Genomic DNA, 27,242 nt, shown 5'->3' with positions numbered 1-27,242 from the left:
AAATAAAGTATCAATTATTATTATTATTATTATATGAATTAATTCTGGTTGCGTTTACTGATGTTGAGGCGACATAAGAAGTAAACGGCGCTCTGGGAAAACGTCAAGCTGTTTTTTGGACGAGTTACTAACAAGGTTAGTAGTTTCAGTAATTGTAAAGATGCTAACGTGCCAAATGATTCAAATGTGTAGTGTGTCAAAAACAAGTCTGACTGACGGATGGACTTATCTCTCACTCTTTTTGTCTCGCTTAATGCATCTTATAAATGACATAGAATACAAAATATACCATGTATTGACAGAGCGCCTTATAGTCCAGTGTGCCCTAGATTGCAGAAAATAGTGCATTTAAAAAGTAACTTTACATCATTTGAAATTAAATGAATTAGTCTCATTAAAACAAACCTAACTGTTGCTCATTTGTAGGTCTGGACAGAAGATTTTCTGATTGGTGTTGAGCTGCAGATCTTAACTCTACAAGTGTAACTTTAGGATAATCCAATGAAAATGCAAATAACCTCAATTAACTTTTGTCCTTTTACCCTTAAAGGCCGAACTTACTGCTACATTTTTGGTACACAAAGAACCAAACAGTATTTTTTTAAGAACTAGTTCACAGTGACTTCCCTGAAAGCATTTGACTGATTTTTAAATGTCTGAGTTAAGTTTGGCAAACGTGTGAAAAACAAATTTATCGCCTCAATTGTCAAATAATTTGTGATTTTTTTTTTTGGTTTAATTTAGCATTTTCTCTTGAAGTTTTCAACATCAGGTGTGAAAATCTCTGCAGGTAGCTTCCATGTGTTCATTTTTTCTCCCCCTAAGTGCACGAAGAGTTGCTTTTACCTGCATCCAGCACATCCTACATCCCAGCAGAGTAAGCAGCAGCTGCAGCTCCAAGGCGATGGGCTTCATGCTGGATGGTGGTTGGATCAGCTTCAGGTGAGATCCAGCCCCGTCTCCTCACACTCGTCTGTAGAAAATGTTTAGCAGGTAGCAGAGCCTTTTATATATATATAGCCTTGAGCAGGCCTGGCCCAAGTCTCCACCCCAGGTGGAGCTCCTTTGCCCTTGAATCCCTCTTTTGTGAATCTGCTTCATGTTGAAGCCCTAAGATTACTTATTTCTGCATGAAACAAATGAAGAGCTACAGAAGGTGACTTTTTAAAGTTGGAAGATTCTGAATTATGATAAAAGTTAGGATGAAAATGTGGAGCTTGTCTCTAATTTTTGGTGTTATTTCAATTATTTTCAAATATTTTTGGAGACTAGTTGCTGTCACCGCCTCCTGTTGGCGGGGGAAACCCCAGCCGTGCAGCAGAGATGGAAACCCAGTTCTCAAGCAGCAAACATTTGAATGTTGTTTTCCTTGAGCAAAGTACTTTGTAACGCCAAACCCACGATGCAAAGCAGGGAGCGGCCGAGCTCGCTTTGCCAAAGCTCCTGCAGCTTCAGTTCAATAGTCGTCAAAAAAGGAGAACAGACTTAATTTTGTCACCATTTTATTTATCAATAATGAGCCATCAAGGTGGGCCCATGGTATTATGATTACATCTCAGCAACTATAGTGTATATTAGAATTAAAAAACGTATGAAAAGTGTGAATATAAGCTCCCATTTTATAAAAAAAATAGATAGTAAAGCAATTAAAACAATAGTTCAAATACATCTTGAAGTGATTTCATGGCATCTGGACTTAATATTGAATTAATATTGAACTGAAAATATTGAATCGTATCATTTAGGACTTATGTAGTGACAAATGTTTGGGTTAAAGTTTTATTTTTTTAATTTACGCATCAGCAGAACCATTTATTTCCAAGTTTCATCAAGTTTTACTATGGCCCCCAAATCTTGGCTCCCTGTGCAGCTCATGTGTGTATTAGTTAAATTACACATTCCTGTCTGGGAAGGACTTGCACCTTAACATGTTCCTTAAAAATAAAAACTTATAACTTTTTTAATTTTACATATTTTTGATTTTCTTACTAATAATTAAATGAAAAAGGAGCTTAAATCTGTCTGAAGCTTTTTTCAGAGAGAAGTTAAAGATTGTTAAAAGCAAAAAAAAAAAGGATTTCATGGTAAATAGGTCTGCGAGGTTCTGAAGGTTCACTTAAACCCTCAAACACCGGAGCTTCAACTCCAGCGTTGGTGTTCTTTTTCAGTTCCACTGTAACTCTTCAACTGTTTGTGCAATTAACGTAATTCCATCAGATTTTGAAACTGAGAAAAACAGCTTTGCATTGATATGTAATAAAGTAGTGAAGTATTTACACAATCAACAAAAACCAACGGATTCAAATGCAGAGAAAAGCAGCTTTCCGCCAAAATCGCCTATTGCAAAATCAGTTGGAATTGGTTCATTGTGATAACTGTGAATAGCGTGTGTTATTTTGGTTAGGGTTAACCTTTAACACTTGGCTATGTTACCGGCCACACCAAAATGTAACACACGCTCTTTAACTTATTCAAACTCTTCGACTGTTCATGCGATCATCTTCAATCTGCTTATTCTGGCGTTGAGAAAGGAGGCTCTGACGATAAGTGTTGCATAACGGCGCAAAAACCGCTTTTCTCCCCGTCAGAATCAACTGATCACTACTGTAAAGCGTCAAATCTCGGGGAATAGCTGCTGTCCTCCCCTCAGATTTTGTCGGAGTTATGTTAATTTCGTAAACAGGCGAAGAGTTGCAGTAATCTGAAGAATATTTGTTATTTCTTGCCGCTGGCAATGCCCCGGTGCTGCGAGCTGCAGAGAAGATTTGGGGGCATGGAGGCGACTTGTTGCTGTTTTTAATCATTCATCTTGTCAGAAAGCTGTTTTTTTTTTTTTTTTTGCAATAAAATGAACTGAAATTTTGATTTATTTCTGCTTCACATAAAAAAACCACGAGATGCCAAGGATTTAGGAGAGCAGCAGGACACAGGCGGCACACAGCAGTATTGGGCTGCAGCCTCCAGGCGTGCAGGACGAGCTGCCCGATGGCGTGGAGGCTGCCGGGGGGGTTGAGGTGTCCCTGCCTGGCTCCTGCCCAGCCGTGGAGGTCCCAGTCGCCGCTGAGGTCACCGTGTTTGTCTGAGGATAGCTTGAGGGGAAGACGGGGGAGGCTGAAGGCGGACCTTTGCTGCTGTGGAAGCCGGAGGTAGTTGGGCCGGCGCTGTGGTTGATCAGTGGCGTGGTCTCTGCGGGCCCAGCGGGCTCTGAGGGATGGGTGTCGTTTGCAGACTCTGTTGTGCCTGAAATGTTTGAACAGGAGCTGCATATGGTTGGAGTTGTTGCCTGAAAACAAGAGAAGTTGAAGATGAAACGGGTCCACCTTCACAAACCAGAACAAGAACCTTCCTATAGACTCGGCTGTGTTTGAAAATCTCCAAGAAAGAGCAGTAATCACTTCTTTTTGGCTCTAAAATTTAGAGGGTGTGCAAAGAAAACACAGGAAGGAAGCACCCAGAAATGTTCTCTCTTTGGGTTGCAACAAATTGCTTTGTTTGTGTATCGCAGCACAAAGACAAATTTCACCTGAAACTAATAATAATAATTAATTATTGATACCTTATTTATCCCACAGTGGGGAAATTCTTCTCTGCATTTTGACCCATCCCCTGGGGGGAGCGGTGGGCTGCGGGCTGGCCGCACTCGGGGGGCGACAGCTGGCTGGGGAGAGCGGGGATGGATCTGCCAACCCTTCGGTTGTTGGACGACCTGCTCTACCGCCTGAGCTAAACTGCCATCCCTGGTTGTGTGATGATAAATGTAACTGTGAACGCTGACGGCTGAAGCTGGTCACTGAAGGCGTGAAAGTCCACTTCAAGAGGGAAGCGCAACATTATCTGAAATTCTTGGTGAACTTTTATTTTAAATGTTTTGTTTCCTGTTTTGCCCTAATGTGGAATTCTCATCCGACTAACCCTTTAACACCGGAGCTGTCGCTGGCGATACTTGAATGCACGCTCTTTGATACACCGTAAATGTTCGACTGTTGACACAATCACAATGAATCAGTTGATTCTAGCGCGAACAAAAGCAGCTTTTCCATTATGGCTTTGTAAAATATTACTAGCGTAAAGTGTTGCATAATGGCACAAGGCGGCTTTCCGCCACTTTAGAATCCGCCAGTATTAAGTTAATTACACAAATGGTTCAGTGATCATCTCACACCTGCTGGATTATTTTCTTGAAGTTGAGGAGTGCACTCTGCTTCTTTTGGTCTGTTGGGGTGCATAATGAATGTAATAATAATATGTAAAATGTAAAAATAATAATAATGAGTATTCTTCATGAATGACATTTCTATAACCAGATCTACTGCAGATCTGTGATTTTTTTACATCACATCAGATCACTGAATGAGTTTCCTCCTGCAAACACTGGTTTCATTTGATCCTGGATCCTGTTGTGTGCATGTACATACGTGTGTGTGTGAAGCATCTTTTTTGCACACATGCAAAAGCCAGGCACCTGCTGTTTGAGCAGCTCCCCGTGAACCATGAACGCATTAGCGAGACTTTGCATGCGGCTGCGGTCTGCAAATCTGCATTACTTTCAGATTGCTGGGAGCTAAATTTGTGTGTTACACAACCATGACAGGGACCCACACTGGAGCTGAAGCACACTGAGACCTGTAATTAGAAACTCGGGAACAAAAATTTATGAACTCTTCTTTTTCTGTATGGAACATGCTGCAGAGCAAATTTAAACCCAAGCTACAGTTAAAACAATAATCTGAATTTAACAAAAAAAAAATGCTACTAATTTATTTTCCAAACTATAAGGTACACTTCAAAGCAACTATTTAAAAAAATAAAAACAACTGTCCGGATTAATTCGGGTTATGTTTAAGTTACTGATGCCAAATGCGATTTGGAGAGATACTGAGTCAAAATGTCAGTCTGTTTTTTACCTGTTGCAAACAAGGTTGGTTGAGTTACAGGAATGTCTTCTGACGAACATGTGGCTTTCTACAAACACGTTCTGGAATTAATGTAAACAGATTTGATAAAGACTGACTGACTGGCTTACCTCTGACTGTTATCTCTACAGTGAACCTTGTGTAGTTCCAAAATTGACCATTCATTGACGATGGTCTTATGATTCGGTGCGCCCTATTGTGCCAAAAATACAGGTAAAGTGCTAACAATGGCTGAGTCTGGTGTAAAAATCGCCAAAATGTACATCTTTTTACTTTTTTCTGCTGTTGCCATAGAAACCACTCAAAATTATTGTTTGCTGAGTAAAACTACAGATTGAAGCCAGTTAGGAGAACAAAAAACAGCAAAACATAAGGAGCGAGGGATTAGGAGGAGTTTCACAAAGAACTATGAAAAATATTCTATTTCTGTTAGCAGACAGCAGTCCTGTGGTTTTTTTAAAGCTCGGAACACGTCTGTCAGTTCCAACAAAACACACCAGGAGTATTTTAAGAAGCAGCCTCTCTTTGCCCGCGCTGGTGTTTGGTTTTGACTGAGTTCCATGTAAATCGCCTGCTCTGATTTGACTGCAACCACACTTACAGTAGAAAAACAAGGTCAGCTGCTCGGATGGCTTTACATGCAGCAAAAGTCCTGCTTGAAGGTCATGGAAGTCTGAACTTGAGATTTATTTTTTAATTTTTTAAATTGTGTCTTACCTGATAGCCGTCCAGTAAAAAGACACCCAGACAGACGCACAGAACAAAGTTTCTCGCTCTCTCCATGGCCTCTGGTTCTGCTGGATGGTTGTCAGGGTTACCTCTTATATACCTGTGTGTTCAGCCCTGATGCTGATAACAGAGAAGAACTCTGTGACGCCTCCACACAAAGTTCATCAAACCAAGTTTTACAGCTTACACATTCAAGGTGGAAACACATAAAATCTGTTCTTTATTTCCCAAGTATCCGTTCCTCTTCTTGTTAATGGGCTGATCCGCTGTGGCCTTTTTCTTATACTATGACAAAAACAATGCAAACAACACACACCTGAGTGTGCCACTTTGAGATGCTGGAATTAACAACACATTTAAGACAGTTTGTACCTAAAAGCAATATTAAAAAATAAGGTAAAGAAAATCAGTTGCATTTATTTTTTAAATCTCTTTACAAAGCTTTTGTTGGATTCAATTTTAACTAACAACATTTTTCAATGAGCCAAAAACACTTAAAATCAAAATTCTGACATGGTGGTGGTGCACTGTGGGATTTGTACCATGCTGGTGGCCAGTCTAACCGTGATCAGATTTTATCGAGTAGGCCAAAAATAATGACATCAAAGCCCAGAGTTTTGGTCTGGATAAACAATTTTGCTTTTGCTAGATTCCTAAGGGGTTAAAGTACGGTGCCCCTCAATTGCAAATTACATTAACAAATCACTCCTTCCAGGAACCAAAGCACAAAAAACTAAAACAGCAAAACATTTCGGAAAACAAAAATAATTTCCAGAAAACAAAATAAAATGTTGGGAAAAAAACACTCGATGAAACTGGAAAAGGTAGGTACGATGGAACATCAGTGATTGGATGAAGATAAGCACTATTGCTTCATGTCACATAATTTTTAGTTGAAATGATAGACTTTTTCCGGTTTCCATAAAAAAGAAAAAAACATTTCAGAAAGCAAAAGTAATTTACAGAAATCAAAATAAAATGTTGGAACTTGGACAATACAGACCTCCAGACAAGCAACTGTTGGAACTTTCTGACGCTTCCAGGCAGCTAGCTGTGCTCAACAGTGAAGCAGACCACACAACAGGGAAATTCCTGACTCGATTTGTGCACTTTTTACCAATACTTGGTCAATTTTTGGCACATTTATTATCACTTCACCAAGCTTTGTTGCCTTTTTAAATCCATGTTGTCAGGAAATGTTAAATGATGGACACTTATAGCTCAGTAAACTGCAATCCAGAGTTAAGAAGCAGCACGTTCTGACTGAGATGACGATCACTTCCCCCAGCTGGATTCAGAATAGCTGGCTAATATTTTACTTTCTTTCTACGGCTCCAGCTCTGGTCATTCAGTTAGGGCGGTATCTCCAGAGCTTGGGGTTGGTTGGGCAGCCTTTTAAGTTTTGTTGTAGCAGCACATCATTAGGAGTGACCTCATTCAAAATATATTTTTTATTCAAACGCAGTGCGCACCTAAACAAATCTTCTGTCTACCATCGCTGCTGGTAGTGATACTGTGATTTGATATTTGTCAGGACGATCTTTTCTTTCTTTCTGTTTTGCATCCTTACATCATTTTCTGTTTTAAATTCAGTTAAAAAAGCTTAGCTTTATCTCACACCTTAAAACCATCAGAAAGCAATGGAGACAACAGTGTTAATTTTGATAGGTATGAGTCGACATCAACGATAACAGGTGCTATGTTGAGTTTTTTCTTTTTTCTTACACATTTGTGATGGTCCAGAATCAAACTATTACCGTTAGCAAATGACTTAATGCCCTTACAAATAATTTTAAAGGACTAAAAAATGGTCTTCCGTGACAGAGAAGCTAAAAATCTAATCATATGAAAATATTAGCTCACGTGCTATAACGGGAGAGGCTGCAGTGACATATCAAACTTCACAAAAACTGAAGATACAAATTGAGCTGATTTGAATCTTAGCTGATTCAAATAAAACAGGAGAGGTCCACGTGCAAACCCCTGAGGAACCCCAGAAGAAATAATGGAACTTACACGCTAAAACAAAATAAACTCGTAGCTATTCTGAGCTCCGACTGGGACGTTATTGGTTGTGGTGCTTTCTTATTTTGAGCTGTGATTCAATTTGAAGCTAAATGACATGTTTGAAAATACAATAGGGGTTGTGTAGTGCCATCTATAAACCCTATTGTAAAAGTGAAATATGTCCAACACAAGAGACTTTCAGCTCTCATCTGTTTGCTCAGCTGTTGGATAGAACAGGTAGAAGAAAAAAAAGATAATGGACGCTGTCAAAAATCTAAAAGCAGCTTTTCTGAGTCTTGGGATTCTGAACTTAATTTCAAAGCTTTTGTTAGTCTGAAACGTCCTGCTCTGTAATCCGTTTCCTTGTTCATATTTACATTCGGTCAAAAGGGATGGTGAGGAGGAAGCTAGCGCAGAACTATTGATGTGATAAAATCATGAACCTGAAACCCGAGGTGACCTGTGACGTGACTTTGATAACAGGAAAGATGTGCTTTTGCACTTTTCACAGTTCATATAAAAGTGGCGTGAATCTCATGCTGGTATGTTGGCGGCAGGAATGGTCCTGTCCAATGCAGCTGGGTCAGCTAAAACTAGTTTAAAATGTTATTTTTTTTGCTCATTGTTCTTTGGTTCTGGTCCCTTCTAAACCTTTTCAGAACCTTGTTTTTTTGTCCATCATATCCACATACTGTAAATCAGTGAAATGAAAAGGTTTGACTCTTGGCTTGTGTTTAACATAATACTAGGAAACCTTTATTGAGTGGAAGAGTCTGATCAGCCATACCTGAGCAGTTCAGCTGTGACAGTCACCTGAACATCAGCTTTGGCCGCCTCTAAGGAAGAAGCAGGATAGTTCCTGCTGCTCAACTTCCTGTCCGGGATTACAGCCAGCTCTTTGTTTGAACTTATCGGTCACTTTGTTCCACCATCTTTCCTGGTGTCCATGATTTCAAAGTGTAGATAACACAACGTCATACTGAGTCAGGTGCCTCTGAGACACAAAACAAACCTTTATGTTCACTCTCAGACCTCAATCCTTTGGATACGACTTCTTCATTCAAGCAATTTCAAAACAGTTTGACCACGAAATGAGAACAATTGTGGAATGATGTCACTTGGGTCATGTGGTGCTGATGTTTACCCTTACCTTTGGGTAGCTTTATGGGGCCATTTGTAGTGTTCCTCAACATAAACTGAAATAAATAAATAGGTTTGTGATGGTGTTTTATTACAACTACTGCGATCATATTTTTCTGGTAGTTTCTAATACATCCCAGAAGCCAACTGTGCCGCAACATCCACCTTAAGTCGCCTCCATGATTGTTTCTTTACATATAGTAAAATATGATCCTCGCATTTCACTTTCCTTGGTTCTTGTTTAAGATAAAGCAACTTTTCTGCAGAAGTTTGTAGTTTGAGAAAAAAAACTGAACCTCAAAAACATATAGATTTCAATAACACTGGTTAGTCATGGTTTTTGTTTAAGTTTTTCTTTGGCTAATGTAGCCAAATGCTGCATGATTTAGCTCACTTTACATTGTATTTTGTTTTCTCATTTAATGTCCCTCTCCTGTTTTCAAGCTAATTTAGAGCTAACATAAAAAACTATCTGTGGTGTTTAGTTGTTGCCTTTGGTGTTTTACTTTGAATGTTTTTAACCTAATTATGCTCAGTAATGTGCAATTTTCTTTAAATTCCAGATTACATATTGTTCTGCAAAAGTAATTCATTATTTCAGGCTACAATATTATTCTGTCAACATTATAATGCTTTACGAGCCCTGTACTGCGTAGGTTTATTTTTCATAATATCTGTAGAAATAGAACAGGATTTTTAAAGATATAAATATATCACAAAGTATTTCAGTTAGTATAACAAGTATGGCATAATAGTATCTATTTTAGAAATAGGAAAAGAGAGCAAACAGAAAAGTGAAGGCCTGTGTACCTTGGAAAAACGTAAAAAGAAAAAATGGCAACTTGATGAGGACGTAAATTTAGGTTAACTCCGTAATTTAGGTCAATATGTAAAAAAAAAACAACTTGAAGTGACTTCCCATAAGCACAAAAACAAATATTATTTGGGGCATTTCTTCATCCTCGAATGTCTCATTGTATTACCGCTTCAAATGATCAAACATTTAGTTGTAAATTTGCTGTAATTCACAAGTTTATAAGTGTATAATGGGGAAAATATTAACCATAAATTATTGGAAATGCCTTGTACTAATAATTTATCTAAAAAAGTAATACATTATTGTGACATTAGATTTGTAATGACGTACATTGGTTATATTTACAGAATTTGTGAATTTGTTTTGTCCTGCAGTTTGTCGCCCCCTAGTTTCGGAAACGACAGACTCATTGCGGAAGTGACGTCACAGAGCGCGCCAGTAAAACAGGCAGAAACCCTGTAGTAGCTCTGCTTGTTTTGATGTGCTTTGTTTTTGAAATAAGATATTCCGTAACACCAAAATCGAGCCCGAACAAGACGTTTGAATCGAACCAGTCGGAAGACTTTGTCTGTTAAAGTCAGCAGGAAGCAAGAAGCTAAACTAGCTATTTAGGAGACGAAACAGGATTTTCAATTCTGGATTTAGAAGACGCAAATTTTCTGTTAAGCGAGAAGAAGCTACGTTTACCACAGCGGTATCTTCTTGTTTTTTATTTTTAGATATAATTTGTAACAGTCAACTAACCGAGGAGTCTTCCGGCGGCTACCTCATTCCTTTGTTGCTCCGCCGGCTCATGTCATCATGGCGGCCTCTCTGCCTCAGAAGCCGGGCATGGCGGGGATGCTCCCCGGCGCCTCGGCGGCTCCGGGCCAGCAGCCCCCTCAGCAGGGAGCTCTCAGAGAGATCTCCCCGGTGTTCCTGTGCAGGATCGGACAGGAGACCGTGCAGGACATCGTCACGCGCACAATGGAGATCTTTCAGATCACGCGGGCCACACAGGTAGGTAACCCGCCTCCTAGTAAAGAACCGTAAAAGAGCGACATAGTTTAATTACTTTCAGTTGACTTAAGTTTTTGTCTAAATATGTTTAGTTGTTTAGCTGTTTTACTGTGTTTTTTCCAAGTTAATTTACCCTGTTATGTTTAATTCTTTCTGTACCATGAGTGAGAGGGAGGGAGGGAGAGAGAGGATGAGTTTATTTAGCACCACTAATGCATCAGAATGGTCTAAAAACTGAAGTTACAGTCAAAATGAGAAAATCTGCAGCCTTAAATGTAGGCAAATGAGAGTTCAAGAAGTAAAATAAATTAATATAGAAAAACATTTAATTGAATTGGAGTAATATGACATTTATTTAGGTAAATATGTAAATTTGAGTTGTAAAAAAATATCGAGTTGGATAAACATAAGAAATTAGGTTGAACAAAGCCAACTGAAAGGGTTTTCTTTATTGTTACTGGCTTATTAGTACGGAGCCCCTAAAGGGACATTAAAGAAAAAGAAAAAAAAAGCTAGATCTTTCTTTTTGATAATAAAGGAAAAAAGTGTTTTTCTGCATTTTTATATATATAAATCCTTTAGTGAACCTAACTAAACCATGTTCCAAAAATGGAGGTCTGATCCAAGTTTTTTCATTGCGACTGATTGGTTATCATTTACTAAACAAAGTGAAGATGCAAAGGTCTGAGCATCTAAACAAAGTCAGAAACAATTAAAGAGAACGAATGTAAACTTTTTTGAAGTTGTTTGTTCCTTTAAAAAACAAAAATAATTTTTTTCTGGGTGTGATGCATAAGACATGACTGTTACTTTGCTTTAGTTGTTTTTAAATATATATATATTTTAAAATCTTTGATTCAGCTGCCGAACGGCGTGACTCAGAGCCACGCCATGTACCAGGATCGCTTCGGGAAACTGCAGGAGCATCTCCGCCAGCTGGCTTTGCTCTTCAGGAAGCTCCGGCTGCTGTACGAGCGCTGCGTGGAGATGACCTCTGACCTGCAGGAGGAGCCTGCAGAGGTGAGGCGTGAGGCTTGTTCCAGTGTGGTGAGGGGAGGAGCTCTGTGATGACCCTGACTGCGGCGTTTCTGCAGCTCGTGCCGTACGTGGGGGAGGACCTGGTTTCTGTTCGGGTGGAGCCCTGCAGTCCCACTGTCAGCCAGGAGAGACAGGAAGTCTTGGAGGTGGGTGTGTTGCTGTGCAAAGCTTTATTGACACTAGGTTGTCCTACAAAAGGTCACAATTTGAGAAATTAAAAACGAAAGACAAAAAGCGCTGTTGTCATGGAGATAGACTTCCGAAAACGTGAACGGTAACCACTGTCAATAGAAAGGATTAGCGACAAACCTCACACGCTCGGCGGACTCTGATGGGCTCCCATGATGCCTTGCAGAAGGTGCGTCAGAAGAACCAGGAGATGAAAGTCCTGATGGACCAGATGAGGAACCTGCTGTGGGACGTCAACGCCATGCTGACGCTCAGGAAGTGACGGCGCGCGACCAACAGAGAAGGTGAAGCGATGCTCCCTTTGTCAGAGGACCGAGACGGGAAGTCCCGCCTCTTCTGCACTCCTCACTGACTGCTGTTACCGATCGTTTGACGAAAAAACGTTTTCGCAAAAGAAAAGAAAAACCTGGACTGTAAGTGTTGACATGGACACGGTGCAGTCGGGGTCATTTTAGTTGTTTTTTTTTGTGTTGCCATGACGCCGAACACAGGTGGGTCCTTGCAGGTAAAGCCGAGGCGGCTCAAATATTCCTGTTTACAAACGTCTCTACAGCACTGAGAGAGTCTCGGCAGCTCTGGATCTCAGGTTTTCTGCGCGGAACTCTGCGTTTTTATTGATGAACGTCCTAAAGTTGATGTGGTTTCTGTTTGGCCATTTTCTTGTCTCATTTCTGTCGCCGTGCACACTAAGCTGAAACTGTTTCCTTTGAAACAAACTTTTCTTTGTCCATTTAAAAAAACATTAAAAGGCTGTATTTGTAATAAAAACGCATTTCTTCAGAGAACTCAATCATCTGCTGCTCTGGTAAAGTGAAACGTCACTCCTGGGGAGTGATGAGCGGAAAATATCTGGAAGTGAAATCACATTTTGACTGAAAATATCTGCTTTTATGTTGACAATTCTCAATGCTGACATGACACCAAGAGAAAAATCGTAAACATAAAACCACATTTTTGTAAATAGGTTTTATAGTTTTGTTTTAATGCACTGTGGCCTATATTTTAGTCAGCCACTGGGGGCGCTGTGTAGTTTATGAAGGCTTACTAAAGTTAGTGTCATTTCTAGGTGATGGGAGGCCATTTGACAATAAGACAATTCATTTTTTGTCCTTATTATCTTCATTAACATGTAATAACGTGTAATAATCACGTCAGCAAATGTGAAAAAAAACCAAAAAAGTCTGTTTTGCAGAGACCGTATCGTTCAAGCGAGTCGTTGCCTCCATCTGCAGCCAAAGGGGGAATTAAAAGTGGGACTGGACGGTCACTTCATAGCTTTTTCCCCCCTAAGTCAGCAAACATAAAATTGAACTCGGCTAACTCCGACTGTTAGTATGAAAGGTTGTACGTTAGCTAAAGTTTTTGTGACAGTTTTGGAGTTTGCGACTTTGGCATCTCTCTAAATATGTCTTGATTACTTCCTGCTGCATTTAGGCATTTTACCTCGAAATTAAACCGGGTTTGTTTCTGTTTTGGTCAAGTTTGTCAAACCCGAAACGAAACCCATGAAACTTCGCAGGCGGCGTGCAGTTGAAACCATTTTATTCGTTTTCACTGCCAGCATAGCAGTTGGAATGGGGCGTTTCCAGTCTCTGCTCAGCTCCAGTTCGTCGGATGGAATCCTTGCTCTCCGCTCACGGAAACTCCTTCATTTTGCTCGATTGCCTGTTCAGACTCTCAAGATATTCTAGAAGTTTTTCAATTAGAAAAACTCCAAGTCAGTCCTCTGTGGACCCTGCCATTGTCTGTCTTTGAAGTCTACTTTCATTAGATTCGCTCCAGGTCTTTGTACTTCTTGCGGAAGACGGAGACCTGGTCTTTGAAGAGCACCGGGTCCAGACGGAGCTGAGAGTGGACCAGAGGCATGTAGCCAAACCAGCTGGCGAAGGTGTTGACGCACTCCTGCCTCTGGTTGAAGTGCTCCGAGCTTGCCCAGGGGGCGCTCTTCGTACCCTGTTGAGTCAGACCAGACCGAGTCACTGAGCCTTCAGATCAACACAGGCTGCTAACGCAAGGGGGTGGAGCTTACCTGCGGGCCGGGCAGCTCCTTGTACTGCTTCCGCTGAGCCACCTTGATGGGTGGCAGGTGAGTCACAGAAGACACGAGGAAGTTCATCAGGATGTCCTCACAGTTGGAGGTCCGGTCCACCAGGATGCGGAGTGACTGGGGCAGGTAGTGGGAGAACAGGTGGTGGTAGTACCTGCAAGGTCAAAGGGTCATCATGGAAATCCATCTTCATCCACTATCATTCAAACCAAAAGTCTCTGTGGGACTAAAGAAGCAGTTCCCCACATGTGATCCAGATGTTCTGTCCCATTTTTGGTCACTGTGTTTCAACTTTGCCGTTTCAAAGTCAATATTTTGACTTCACTAAACAGGAACCACAGAAAATGTATCAGAAGGTGTAGAATTTGACTTAATAGGTCTTAAAATGCTATGAACTCGTCAACTGTATTTAGTGTTTTGCTAGGTTTATTCAGCAGAGTTATTATAGACTATAAAAGGTCTATGATATGGACCAAACTGAACTCCTGGACATTAAATAGATCCTTTGGAAACCTTAAAAACTGCTGCAGCATTTGAAAAACCACCGTCAAGTCCAGAGGGACGCTATCTGGAAACCGGTGATGTCTACACAACACACTCTCTGACAGTTCATGTGATCAATGTGAATGAGCTGATTCAGAGAAAAGCGGCTTTTCATATTGGCTTTGAACCGACATGCAACCTATTGCTATTCTAGGACATAGTTTCTGCAGAGCGGCAGTGGTTTATTAGAAATTCACCTCTGAGCTGTGGGACACAACCCCCCCCCCCCCCCCCCCCCCCCATTGTTGAGAGCTCTCTGCTTACAGCCCCTCACACCCCTAACCCAATATTAGCGGTGCAACAAAAATGGCGAGCAATAGTGGAGCTTTCCAGCCGTACAGTTCTGAACCAGATTCAGTTCACTTAAACTACAATCAATAATTAAAAAAAAAAAATTTAAAGTAGAATTTGAAGAAAAAGTACAGGAAAAATTCCAATGAACCCATTCAGAAATGAATGATTGGCACTCATCTGTAAAAATAAAATCTCTAGTGAGTGGCATCGAATGAAGAAAGTCATCAAATAAAATAAACTACATGTATCCATTCTGACCTTTGTAGTATCTTTTATCTATTCTTACTGGTTTGAAGGGTTCAACTAAATGGGCGGAAAACCTGAATTCAGACTCGACCACGAGGCCTCCTTTTGGATTCGAAGCCTTTTTTTAGTTACATTTGGAGTTACCTGTGGTAGAAGGCGGCCCCCGTCAGGACGATGGAATATTCGTTGGTCCATTTGGAGGTGTAGCCCCAGGCGTGCCTCAGGGGGTCCCAGAAGTGGCTCCGGGACGGGTACCCCACGATCCGGTCCGGGAAGCTCCTCCACACCAGGAAGGCAAAGTTCACCTGTGTGCGCACGGCGAACATGTCGGTCAGGCCAACCGATTGGCCGCCGCACCGGACTTTATGTGCAGCAGCACCCACCTCACTGGTCAGAAGAACAGTGTCCTCGTCCAGGCTCAACACCGCCTCTGTTTCTATGGCAACGTGAGGTAGAAACCGACTGGTGGTCTGGAAGAGAAGCAGCTGTGAGTGTCGACGGTGACGGCACGACGCCGCGGCAGCATAGAGCCGCTCTCACCTTCCTCCTGCCGTCCGTCACAGTGAGGGGGACAGGCATGGGGGGCCACTTACTCCGGCTGGGCTGCGGCTTCTCGCTGTTCCACACAATGATGATCTGGAAGAGCATGGGGGCGGGGCATCAGGAACATGACATTAGGAGTGTCGCCTGGAAAAGTTCAAGCGCCAGAAAGATCGGCTTTCGAGTGACACCTTGAAGGAACCGCAATTCAATAAAAAGTTGAAATAAAATTTAAAAAACGATGTGAATTTTAGGGAAAATGTTAATTACCAAGAAAAATCTGTAAATTGTGTTTTTGGGTTAACGCTAAAAGAGAAAATTGTCCAATCCTTTAATTACAGAGATTCCATTTAAGCTTTAAATGTACACATTTAGAAAGAAAAATCACCAACTTATTTGGTTTTGTGATTTTCTAATCAAATAACTAAAGAACAAAGGAAGAACTTTTCTGACTCTGAAGCTTTTTTTCAGCTGGAAATCCGTGAGCCCAAAGAGCATCTGTGATCAAACAGCATCTGTGATCTTTGTTGTTACAAACAAAAACTTTTAGGAACATTTTTAAAAGGTTAACATGTAAAAATACAAAAGGAAACACCTGCTGACTTTTATGCATTGCAGGTGAAAAAACAGTCTTTAACATGCTAAACATTTTCAGAAAAGTCAGAAAAAGTGCAGATGTTCTTCTTTGGAATTTGGTTTAAATTCTTCTACGTGATTAAATTTTCATTTAGCAGTAAGATTTTCTGAAAATCCTAAGAGATATGAAGTGGATGAAGCACAGATTAAAAATCATCTGGAGCGGGTTTGACAGTAAACACATGGCATGTTTAGCTCCTGAAGGATTTCCTCATGCTCTGAGCGCGCTCTGTGACCCGGCTCACCTGGGAGCAGTACTTGGATTTGGACACCACCTGCAGCAGCTTCATGATTGGCTGGGACTGGGACACCAGCGGCGAGACGGCGTGGATGACGGCGGTGAACTCCTGAGAAGCACTGAGGCCTGAGAGAACAGATGAAAAGTGGGACATGCGTTCACAGTCAAGTATCGCTCGACTCTCCATTTGGGTCCACGGTTGAACCGAAATGCCGAACTCCAAATTTCCGCTCACCTAACCCCAGGTAGTAGAAGGGGAAGTGCTCCAGGTGGGAGGAGTACTCTGGTAAGGCGAAGAGGCCTCCAGGCAGTGAGTTCCACATGTACTTGTTCCTCGACGTGTGAGAAAACACTCGGTCCTTGATGATCTGCAGACGCAGCAGTTGTAGTTTTACACACCAGCAGGGGGCAGCAAAGAGATGACGACAGAAAGGACTGGCTTAACACAAACATGAAGGTGCTCCTGATTACTGAGCGAGGGCAGAGAGAAACTCTTAGATACTTTCATTAACCAGAAAACACTTCTTGTCCTGAAAAGTATTTTCCCTCCTTTTTTGATAGATGTACAATTTACTTTGGACATATTTTTCACTGAAATGATTCATTAGTGGTGGGCAGGAGCGAATGTGTCACTGGGGACGAAGATTTCGATCAGAAAAGAAGCAGAAGAAGATGAAAAGAAGTAAAGCCCTCACTTGCCTCAAATGATGTCAAAGTTCAGGATTCGACAGTCAGAAAGAAACATTTGTCCCAAAATTTGGAGAAAAAGGTCTTTGAGAAAATCACTGCAGTGCACAACTGCTAGAAACATCTGGATTGTTTTCTCAAAATGTCAGAAGAAAATATTCTGCTGCAAAGAACTCTCTGGAAGCTGCGCGTCCTTTGATCCTAGACTCGTTTGTGTTGAATAGTAGTTTATTTTTTGTTATTGACAACACAAGAAAAACAAAAACCTGATTTCCTTACAAGGAAAAACCTGGAACCTACAAAACCTTCACACAAAAAGAAGTCAAACACGGTGGTGGGAGTGTAATGATTAGGGGTTAACTCTTAATCATCAGTTCATGACAGCAGGAAGTCCATATATAAACGGAAAAAGTTTAATTTAGTCACTGGCGATGCATAAATAACACGCCCTTTGACCCACCGCCAAAGCCCCTTTACTCTGTTTCCTGATTGGCTGAAATTACGTTAATTGCGTCAACGATTGAAGAGTTGCTTACTCAGTTGAAAGACTGTCAACAGTGGATCTACATGTGGTGTTTAAGTGTTTCAGTGACGATTCTGGAAAGAAAAGTGAAACTCTATTCACAGACAGAAGAAACGCTTGGATTTGGGGGGGGGTCAAAGACTTATTCAGGTTTGAGCAATTCTGCTTCTCCCAACCAAGGAAATGATTTTTCTCCTCCGCTCCCGTTTCCCCGGCGCTCCTCTGGCTTTCACAGCTGGACGTGGATGGGCTCACCTCCAGCGTGGTCAGGACAATTTTGTCCACCGAGGAGAAGTAGGCGTCCCACAGCATCTGTGTCCTCTGTCGCAGCGCCAGGACTCGCTCGTTCCCCACGGCTCGCACTGTGGACGGCACCTGCAGACACACAGAGGAGCTCCAGGTTTCCACAGCTGATCGGGATTTCGGGAAAAGACGGAGACTGAAAGGAATCTACGGTTGCTCTAGAGATAGTTGAAGTCAAACTAAAACTTTCACACGCTTCATAAGAATCACTGAGCTCTCTTGTGGAGGAAAGGTAAGCTCCTCGGGAACCTGGATTAAGACTGGTCGTATTCCACATTTTCTCAGAAAGATCTCGTTTCAAGTCTCGTCATCATCAGACAAAAGCTCCATTTACCTGCAGCAGCAGCCGCTCGTCTCCCTCGATGACCGCCTGGTTCCACTGGATGACGTCGGAAAACGGAAGCTCCCAGCCGTTGCTCAGCAGCACGGGGATGCACGCTGCCTGGACGCAAAGACGGAGAACAGGAGCCTGTCAGGATCAAGTGGGGAAAACTCGTTCTCTCCGAGTTCCCATGAAGCCCCCCGAGGTTTGATCCTCGCTGTCAGGCGCACGCACGGCGAGCACATGTGCGCGTCTGAACTCGCTAATGAGGAACATCCACCGAGGGGGAAACCTGCAGTGGAGCAGAGCAGAACACTTAATGCATCAGATCGCAGGGCGTTATTGAAGCCGACTTTGATGTTTCTTGAACTCTGTCTCCACTGACAGCTTTTTGATGTTCTTCTGCTTCCCCGTGCTTTGCCGGCCTCCTTCTGTCTCCTCGTCTCTGAATCTACAACGGCTGGCAGAGAATCTGGAATCAGCACCGCAGGGAGGGGGCTGTTGGATGGTTTGATTCCTTCTCTTATAGTTCCATTCCCCCCCATCCCTCTTTGATTTGCAGCTTCCTGTCTCTATATGTGACTTTGTCATCAGGAGCTGTGACCCGACATTGTGCAGTTCGGGCGTTTCTTCTGTCTGCGGAAGATGAATGTCAGACAGCAGCAGGGTCACCCCCACCAAAAATAAAATAAAAATCCGCCTCCGACTGAACTCCACAAACCCATGAATGGTGGACTTCAGGCATCCTCGGCTTCTGCGCCGGCCATGGGGTCACATGGGAGCAGCCGTGTGGTTTCTGGTTTTTCTCTGAAAGGGAGCCTGTGAGGGATAGAAGGTCTGCCTCTGGGTTGACTTCCAGTTTAGCTGTGGGCTCTGCTGACACTGAAAGGCAACACGAGTTCAACTAAAAACTGGAATCTAGAGAGGTGATCTAAGATGGATATGAGAGGGGGAGGAACAGGGTCATACAAGTTGTCCACCTGGTAGGTGAGGAGGTTAAGAAACTGGTTAACAACCTTAAACGCTGCTCTAACTCCATTTTTTTTTTACCCTTGTGCTATCTTAGATGACCCCACCCTTACATTGACGTGTTCTCCCTACCATGACAAAGGTGGATAAAGGTGGAAAGATTTCATGTAATCCATGGACACCAGTGAAGATCATAAATCATTGAAGAAAAAAGGTTCAGAGCACTGTCTAGTGGGTCTAGATGACCCAACTCCCAATGTTAGAGTGCCTAGGATAGCACAAGGGTTACAGACCAACTTTGATGATCATTTGATCTATGATCAAAGGGTTCTCAATTGTCTTTTATTACCATTATGTCATTAAAAAAAGACTCAAATCAAAAAACCTAGCCATAGTTTCTCCAGGGTGGCAGTAGTCTATCAGAAAGTGTGTCAGAAGTTGTGGGTGGTATCCATGGCGCGGCGCAACCCCATCCCCCTTTCTTTCCTCATGGCTGAGAGCTCTCTGTTTACACCCTCTCCTACTGGCTTCCAGCCTTAACAAACCCAACTTAACATTAGCGGTGCAACAGAAATGGCGAGAATTATGAAAGCTATCCAGCCGTCCAGTTTAGATCCAGATTCCAACTCGGACGAGGAAAGCAACGACGTACACGGACCTATTTGTTTGCAAGTGGATGATCAGAACGGAAAACCTTGCTGGCATCCATTGATGTTCAGCCAATGAGGATAAAAGTGTAGGAAAGTTAACCAGTACAGAACACGAGACTCAATAGATACAATTGTAACTCCATCATGCTGGTTGAACAGAGAAAACATGACAATGGAGATGAATAAATAACATTTGTTCACTATTTAATGAGTAAAGAGGTTTTATATGTTCACAATCTTTACTACTGAAGAAGTGAGAGCAGGAGTGCAAGATAATAGCAATACATTGTCGCTTTTGACCATTCACTGTATACAGAACTGGACTAAGTAACACCTCTCCTCTCGCACCCTAAACAGGAAGTCATTCTCTACTGGTGATATCCAGTTCTTGTTTACAGTCGATGCTTTTGACTTATATTTACAGAAATAGTTTTTATCACAATTGTTGCGTATTAGGATATTCTGCCAATAGGTTGCTCTAATATAGTTGTGCTTCAAATGTGATGTCTTAATGGACAATCACTGACGTCATCTGAGGCCTGAGGTCCTCAAGTATTGTTAGGCTACAGACTGGTTTCATGTCAGACAATATTTACACAGACTGGCCTATATGAGGTTGGCGTCCAACTCTTTTTCTGGTTTTTCTTAACTTTTGAGGGGAAAGTTAAGGGAAGAAAGTTTTTTCTCATTAAAGTTGTCCTACATGAAGTCTAGTTTAAAACCACCTAGATATTGTACAGCGGAGGAAGATTCAACAAACAACAAAGTCTCTAAAATCAATATTAGTTTTTTTTTCCATAGAATGACATTTTAGCACAGACAACTCAATTCAGGCTCCAAATATCCTTCAGAGTAGATTATCCTTCAAGGGGTTTATTGTTAAATATTCACCCATTGTGTATTTCTCTGTAACACAGAGCAATAGTTTCTTAAGATATCGTTCTTACAGCAAAATTCTTAAATATTTTTATCCACAAGGTTTCACAAATCAAAAACTACTTCCACAAATGAACAACTTCATTTGATTGAATCTTCATCATCTGTAGAATATATGCAGCCAATTCAGACTTTATTTGTTCATTTACACTTCATGTAAGATCCATTCAAATGTAAACTAGATTTTCCCTTAACTTTACCCTTAACCCTCAAAGAAGTTAAAAACTGGATGCCAACTTTAGCTTTAATAATTGAATAAAACAATAAAACTGTCACATAACTAGTATTTTCCTAAAATAATAATAAACGTGAATCCTCAGTGTTTGTTGGTAACATTAGTTAAGTCGGCTGAAGGCGTTTGTGCACGTCATACGTCTGTTTACCTGCAGAGACTCTAGGAAGCGAAAGGAGCCGAGGCGGCGGCCTCGAGGCACCAAGCAGAAGGTGGAGTTGTGAAGAAGCTCCTGGTAATCAAACCTGGCAAACATGAGAGGAAAAACATCAGAGATGAATGCAGACTGTCAGACGATTAGCAAACATTCTTAACACGTGAAAAATACACAAGTCCTAAGGAGTTTCAAAGGAAGTTGTGGGTTTGCTGCGCTTTGAATTCCAAAAACCAGCCTTTAAAGCTCAATGCTTGGAAAAGAGGGGGAGGTTGAGGGTCCCAGATTCGGGTTTGCCCTTGACCCCAAAAATAATTGAATAAGCCTCTGAAAAAGAGTCTGCAGAGGTGCCCTGTGAGAGCAGCTCCTCCTCCATCGCTGTGAAGAACGTTAGATTCTGGACACTGTGCAAATACAAACGCCACCTTCTGTTGCCTTACAGACAGACCCTTTTCAACAGTTTTGAATTTTCTCATCGCCATGGCAACAGACGTGGGGACAAACATATTTTCTAGCCCTGTTCTTGTTTAGAACCGTCAAAACCTCTGGTGTGCATTCGGTAAACTCGTGAAGTACTGTTTCCAGCACTAAGGGAGAAAATGTCCACCAAGAAATTACAACCGAATGTGCGGAGAACTAAAGTGGACGATATTTTAAAAGAAAGGAACTCAAAAAGTGTTAAAATGGTGTATCAAATAATATAAAAAAATAATATAAGAAATGAAAAACACCTAATTTAATCATAAGAGATTTAAAGAAATCTATAAAACAGAAATAAGAATGTGCAATAAATTATTTGTAGCTAAAATTAATAAATATATTAATGCAGTTATTTAAAACATTTATTTAGTTGACTTTAATTTGAATCTGAAGACTGAGGAAGAAGCAGAGATGTTGGTGTCTGTCTGTGTACAAGGTAAAGAGCGAATGACTGAACAGGTTTTTACTAAATCTCTCTTCTTGTCACAAGTTATACATGTGTTCTTCCTCCTCGTGCGTCCACATGTTGCCTGTGCACATCATTTCCCACAAGCTTGGGTTTCCAAAGCATTTGTGTCCCTGGACCTAAAGGTCGTGTGTCGGTGTTCGAGCATGCAGCAGGGACCGTGCACGCACACGTGCACATCCACCATCTGGCCTTGCAGCTCCGTCATGAACTCGGATGGAGAGAACGAGAAAGAAACGCGTTAGAGGTGTTGGTTCCTTTGGCTCTAGCGGCTCAGGAGCACATTGGATACAAAACAGTCCATTTAGTGCGTTTTTGCGTCTGTTTAGGACATTTTCTTGAGTTTGTCCATCCTGTTTGAGGGAAGTTTCCTCATTAGGTGTTCCCCATTACCCCCCCCTCCCCCCCATTCAGTATTGTTGGGCTGTTTTCTCAAACACATTAGTGTTGCTACTCTCATGTGTTCTTCTGGTCTTACAGCCTCCATTTCTATTGATTTTTCCAGGTTTTCTTATCCATTTTTAGACTTCCATCTCGTGCACTTTCATGCATTAAACACAGACATGGTATTGAATGTTCTTTAACAGTCAGAGATGAGTGGAGGGCTAGATAAATAAATCAATGAAGGAGTGGAAGATCTGGGAGATGCATTAACCCTGAATTCAGTTAGATGAAACATTTCTCTGTCAACTCTTCTTCTTCCTCTTTCGGCTTCTCCCATCAGGGGTCGCCACAGCGAACAAGTCGCATGGTGAACTTGACAATGTTTTACGCCGGATGCCCTTCCTGACGCAACCTTCTCAAACCGGGCTTGGGACCGGCACAGGGGTAGAGAAGGGAAATTTCTCTGTCAACTCTAATTTTGAAATATAACGGTTTTCTCTGACATCAGAGATTTTGGTGACCGTTATCGCTCCTATTCTGTTTCTTGGCCTGCTCATAGAAGAGTGCCCCAGTCCCAAAGACGAAACACAACAGAGAATCACAAAGGAGTCTATCTGGTCTGGAACCGTAGTTTAGTATTTACTGGACTTGTCGGAAATGGACGGCAAACTGAAAAGGGTTTTAAGTGAGCTGTTGTGCGTCTATTGTCAGATAGAATGATCAAACTGTGCTACCTACACATAAAGAGTAACTAGGCCCTTGCCACAACTGCTATAGGTGGGTTTTGAGTAGACTGAGAGCAGTCAACCTCTCTGTCATACTTAGTCATGGTTTGGTCCAGATTGTGAGCTGTAACTCAACCCTGATGTTAGTATGCACAAAAGCTGTAATCATCTCCATTTGCGATTGGTTTGGGTTAGGGTTGTTTTTTTAATGGGTTTTCCCTATTAAGCCGGTTTTTCTCGAGGTCCCAGGTTCCTCGACCTATCTCAAAACCGTCTGCTGCAACTATGTGGGACTTAAAATGCAGTTACAAGAGGAATCCACAACCTGTACCAGGTTCAAGGAGAATCTGATGGGTACAATTCTTATCGAGTCTATAGTGACAGAGACACGGGCACCACCAGAACCCCATACCCGATCCATCTAGGCACACCTTTGGGATTAGCTGAAAGTTACACACCATTGTTTCTTAAGGAACTATGATCAACAATCAATGCCTACAGCCTTGGAGGCAACACTTTCTCCTGAACTTTTCTACATTATTGGCTGCAAGGACTTTTGTGTCATCCTTTGGACTGTAGTAGTTACAAGAACCAATACAGGACCCTTGAGATCAAAGGTAGTCCATGCAAGACCTCTGTTGACCTCTGTTGACCTCAGATACTGGCTTTTGAGGACTGATGTAGCTCCACTCCCAACTCTAAGGATGGACGGTCTAACATGAGCAGATCATACCAACTCTTCTGCAAAAGCGTGACAATTGCTGGGATCAAATAATCCAGACAGTGAAGTTTTTAATGTGACTCAACTTCTGTTGCATATTTTTTACTATTTAACCTTTAACACCAGAGCTCAAAGCAGCACCTTGCCTCTGGTGGGAGGTTGGCGCCAGTGTTCGGCAGTGGAGCCGCCGCCAGTGCGTGAATGTGTGTGAATGTGTGTGTGCATGGATGAATGGGACTGTGACTATAAAGCACTTTGGGCCTTCGAAAGAAGGTAGAAAGCGCTAGATAAGTATACGCCATTTACCATTTACCAAAGTGTTTACAGGGCTCCAGACTGGGACCAAAATTTGAGAGTGTGCGACTAAATTTTACATCCAGTCGCACATGTGCTACCAGTAAATTTGCCTCCCCCACCCTCCGTATTTTTTATACATTAAACGTAGAAGGGGCACGTCAATGATCAATGAAATAATCAATGAGAAGCGAGCACACACGCACGCAGGCAGACACACACACTCACGCACATACTCATGAAACGCAAGCACACACTCGCGTGATGCCCGTCTGTGAGGCGGCCACTGGGTGTGAGAAGAATAGGGAAAGCCACTTTAAGTGGCTAAAATGCGTGGAGGGGGAGGGGCCTAGAGATATTCGCACGCACGTACACATCTGTGGGAAGGAAACGGAGACAGATATCATCACAACCTGATATGTGCGTCTGAGCTATGGGTAAGGGAACTATTGATTCATTCTTCCGACCTGCGGCTGGTGTACCAGTGCCAGAGTGTACAATAGGGGTCTCAAACTCGCGGCCTTTAGAACGTATTTTTTCGCTCGTAATTTTCTAAATGCATGCAGTCCGTGCTCAACTTTTCTCTAGATCACACAGAACCGGAGGAAGGTTTAGGGTTTTGGTTACGGTTACGGCGGCACATCAAACGCTTTATGCACGGCTGTTAGGGCAGCACACCCCTCCCGCGGGAGTCGAGTCAGCTGAAGAGAATAAATGTCCCACACCTACATGCGTGACAGCTAACGGGGCTTGAACTTTAAATATGTGCGAGTGACAAGATTTAGTTTTAGACACACTGAAAACACAATAGACGTGTTTAAGATGATCCAGCGCCGCGCCTGGATCGTTGGGGAGACCAGGCGGGGGGGGGGGGGGGGGGGGGGGGGTGTTGAAGGCGAACGAAGGACAATAGGAAATTGGAGTTGTCCTTACCATTCAATTTAGTTTTAATATTCCTCTCCCCCTCAGTATGATCTGTGTTATTATATATGTTATGCTTATTTGAATGTTTTGTAATGTATGTAGCCTTTTTTTTTATCAATTGGTATTTTAAATTATTTTGATTGATCACTGAACTACAAAACCCATCAGAACACATGTCCCATAATGCATTGTTTTGTAGTTTGCAGTACTAAATTTCCAGCTGCGTTCGCTCAGGTTGGGGCCTTGCTCCCACCCCTTTCTCGGATATTTTTGTTTTGATTGACAGGTGATGTTGTAGCAAAAACAAAAATATACGTCACACACCAGGTGATCTGTGCAGCGTTGAGTTCACCTGGGTGATCTTAAACACACTTGTTGTGCATCTTGGCTGCACCTATTTGGTGTCACCAAGATAAATTTCCATCCGTTTGCTTTACTTATTTGTACTGTCATGATAGTGATGGTGCTGTCAGTTTACCTTCTTGTTGCATCTTCAAAAGTGCAGAATAAAATGTGACACTGAATTTGAAACAGCACATTGTAATTTATGCATCTATTATTAAAGTATTTATTAGTAATACAGTGGAAATTAGTAGATTTGGTTAGCATGTTGATTTACAGTATGCACCCCTAAATTTTCTGGTTGTGCCCCTAAAATTTTCAGTTGGGGGCCACAGTGCTCCTAGTGAAAAAAGTTAGTCTGGAGCCCTGGTTAACGCAATTAACAAAAACCAAAAGATTCCGACACAGAGAAAAGCAGCTTTCCACCGATATGCAACACTCTACTGTAACGAGTTGAATATTGACTGCCTTTCTCTGTTTCAGACTTACATTAATTGTGTAAATTACGGTAGTTGAGAGAATGTCAACACTGGAGCTAAAGGTAGAAAGGGTGAAAGGGGTTGGGGAGAAGCACACATAATTGTTCTTGGGTCGCGTCAGTTCATATTTCTGGTTCCTTTGGCCAGGTTCAGACCATTTACCGTGAAAGTCCTCCTTAATGCTCCACCATGTCCGGCCTAGAATGAGTGATCCACAGTACCGAGTACCCAAAAACCACCACCTGGTGGAGGCTACATTCCCCAAGGTGTTTTCTTGCCTCAAATATTAACCGTCTATTCTTTTCAAGACTGCTTTAGTCTTTCCACATCTTGAGCCTTTTCATCATCCAGTTCTTACCCCCCCCCCCCTTTATTCTCTTCTTGCAATCTTCCTGTTGTGGTAAAGATGGACCCAAGGTCAGCTCTGATTTGGATTTTGTTTGAGAAGTTATTGAGCTGCTGGGAGCAAAGAGCTGATGTGTCTTGAATGAAAAGCAAACAGAAGAATTACCATGAATGCTTCCCCTTAGCTGCAAGATTGAAGTTCCTTTCCTGCATTTAAATCCCGTCTTCATCTTATATTTATGCAGAGAGAGTTAATCTTCCAGCTGACTCAGTGTGCGAGAGGGAAACGTCGCGCACAAGACACACACACAAAAACTCAGGCGCCACAGGAGACTCGCGGATATTAGTCATCTCGGGAGGATTGTCACGACAAACGGGAGTCTCTTTCTGTATCAAATACCCAGCATCCTCTGTTCCCGTGCATCTGCTCAATTTAGTGCGCCTTTTAGTCCTACCGTGGTTCTGTTACTGTGTTCTGCGGTGCAGCTCAGTGTTTATGCTGCTTTCTCCAGCTGCAGTTTCTGTAATGGATCTCCTGCGGAAAAATATTTGTTTGTTTTTTTTCCCTGAGATTCCCTCAGTCCTCTGAGGTTTATTCTGAACTGACATTCAATCATGTGACTTCTGTTTGTTGCTGCCTGTTTGTAACAGCTAAATAATTCAGGACGTCAATCAAAAGACTAAACACAGTTTTGAAGGACGATTTCACCTAATAGGGTCGTGTATCTTTCCTTTTTTTGCATGATTCGATACACATCTCAATAAGTGGTCTATGAATCGATACATAAAAGATTCCATCAGTGCTGTGGCGATGCGATCCAGTCCATATCAGCGTTCCACCGATATGCAACTCATAATTAACGTTAAGTGTTCCGTTACGGCACAAACCCGCTTTTATCCGCAACAAAATCAGCTGATTTAGTTGATTGC

General features: G+C 42.0%; 2 protein-coding genes and 1 long non-coding RNA gene across 4 annotated transcripts in view; 1 reads left to right on the top strand and 2 right to left on the bottom strand.

Moving 5' to 3' along the window:
- Positions 1-2,849: 2,849 nt before the first annotated feature.
- On the bottom strand, positions 2,850-5,743 carry LOC110015945 (uncharacterized). Its single transcript, XR_013658841.1, has 2 exons — positions 5,631-5,743; positions 2,850-3,283 (listed from the first exon to the last, which is right to left on the bottom strand). It is a non-coding gene; the product is annotated as an uncharacterized LOC110015945 (long non-coding RNA).
- Positions 5,744-9,991: 4,248 nt separating this feature from the next.
- Positions 9,992-12,600, top strand: zgc:114119 (Mediator of RNA polymerase II transcription subunit 30-like). The gene is made up of 4 exons (XM_004074153.4): positions 9,992-10,605; positions 11,467-11,625; positions 11,700-11,789; positions 11,999-12,600. Exons 1-4 carry the CDS (start codon positions 10,408-10,410, stop codon positions 12,092-12,094), a joined length of 543 nt encoding a protein of 180 aa, XP_004074201.1. The 5' UTR covers positions 9,992-10,407; the 3' UTR covers positions 12,095-12,600.
- A 757-nt stretch (positions 12,601-13,357) lies between these two features.
- The window catches only part of ext1c (exostoses (multiple) 1c), a 48,414-nt gene continuing 34,529 nt past the window's right edge, over positions 13,358-27,242 (bottom strand). For both annotated transcript variants that reach the window (XM_011481145.4, XM_078954715.1), the window contains exons 3-12: positions 21,150-21,243; positions 18,224-18,331; positions 17,842-17,961; positions 16,612-16,744; positions 16,384-16,502; positions 15,503-15,598; positions 15,346-15,432; positions 15,107-15,267; positions 13,862-14,033; positions 13,358-13,785 (exon numbers count right to left, since the gene is read on the bottom strand). In XM_011481145.4, coding sequence (XP_011479447.1) covers positions 13,600-13,785; positions 13,862-14,033; positions 15,107-15,267; positions 15,346-15,432; positions 15,503-15,598; positions 16,384-16,502; positions 16,612-16,744; positions 17,842-17,961; positions 18,224-18,331; positions 21,150-21,243 — 1,276 coding nt within the window. In that variant the 3' untranslated portion in view covers positions 13,358-13,599. The remainder of the gene's footprint in view (positions 13,786-13,861; positions 14,034-15,106; positions 15,268-15,345; positions 15,433-15,502; positions 15,599-16,383; positions 16,503-16,611; positions 16,745-17,841; positions 17,962-18,223; positions 18,332-21,149; positions 21,244-27,242) is intronic.

The sequence above is a fragment of the Oryzias latipes genome, chromosome 11 (genome assembly GCF_053564925.1).
Source record: "Oryzias latipes strain Hd-rR chromosome 11, Olatipes_Hd-rR_3.1".
NCBI classification, from domain to species: Eukaryota; Metazoa; Chordata; class Actinopteri; order Beloniformes; family Adrianichthyidae; genus Oryzias; species Oryzias latipes.
Note: the sequence above shows the minus strand (reverse complement) of the source record. Positions and strands in the feature narration are given on the sequence as shown.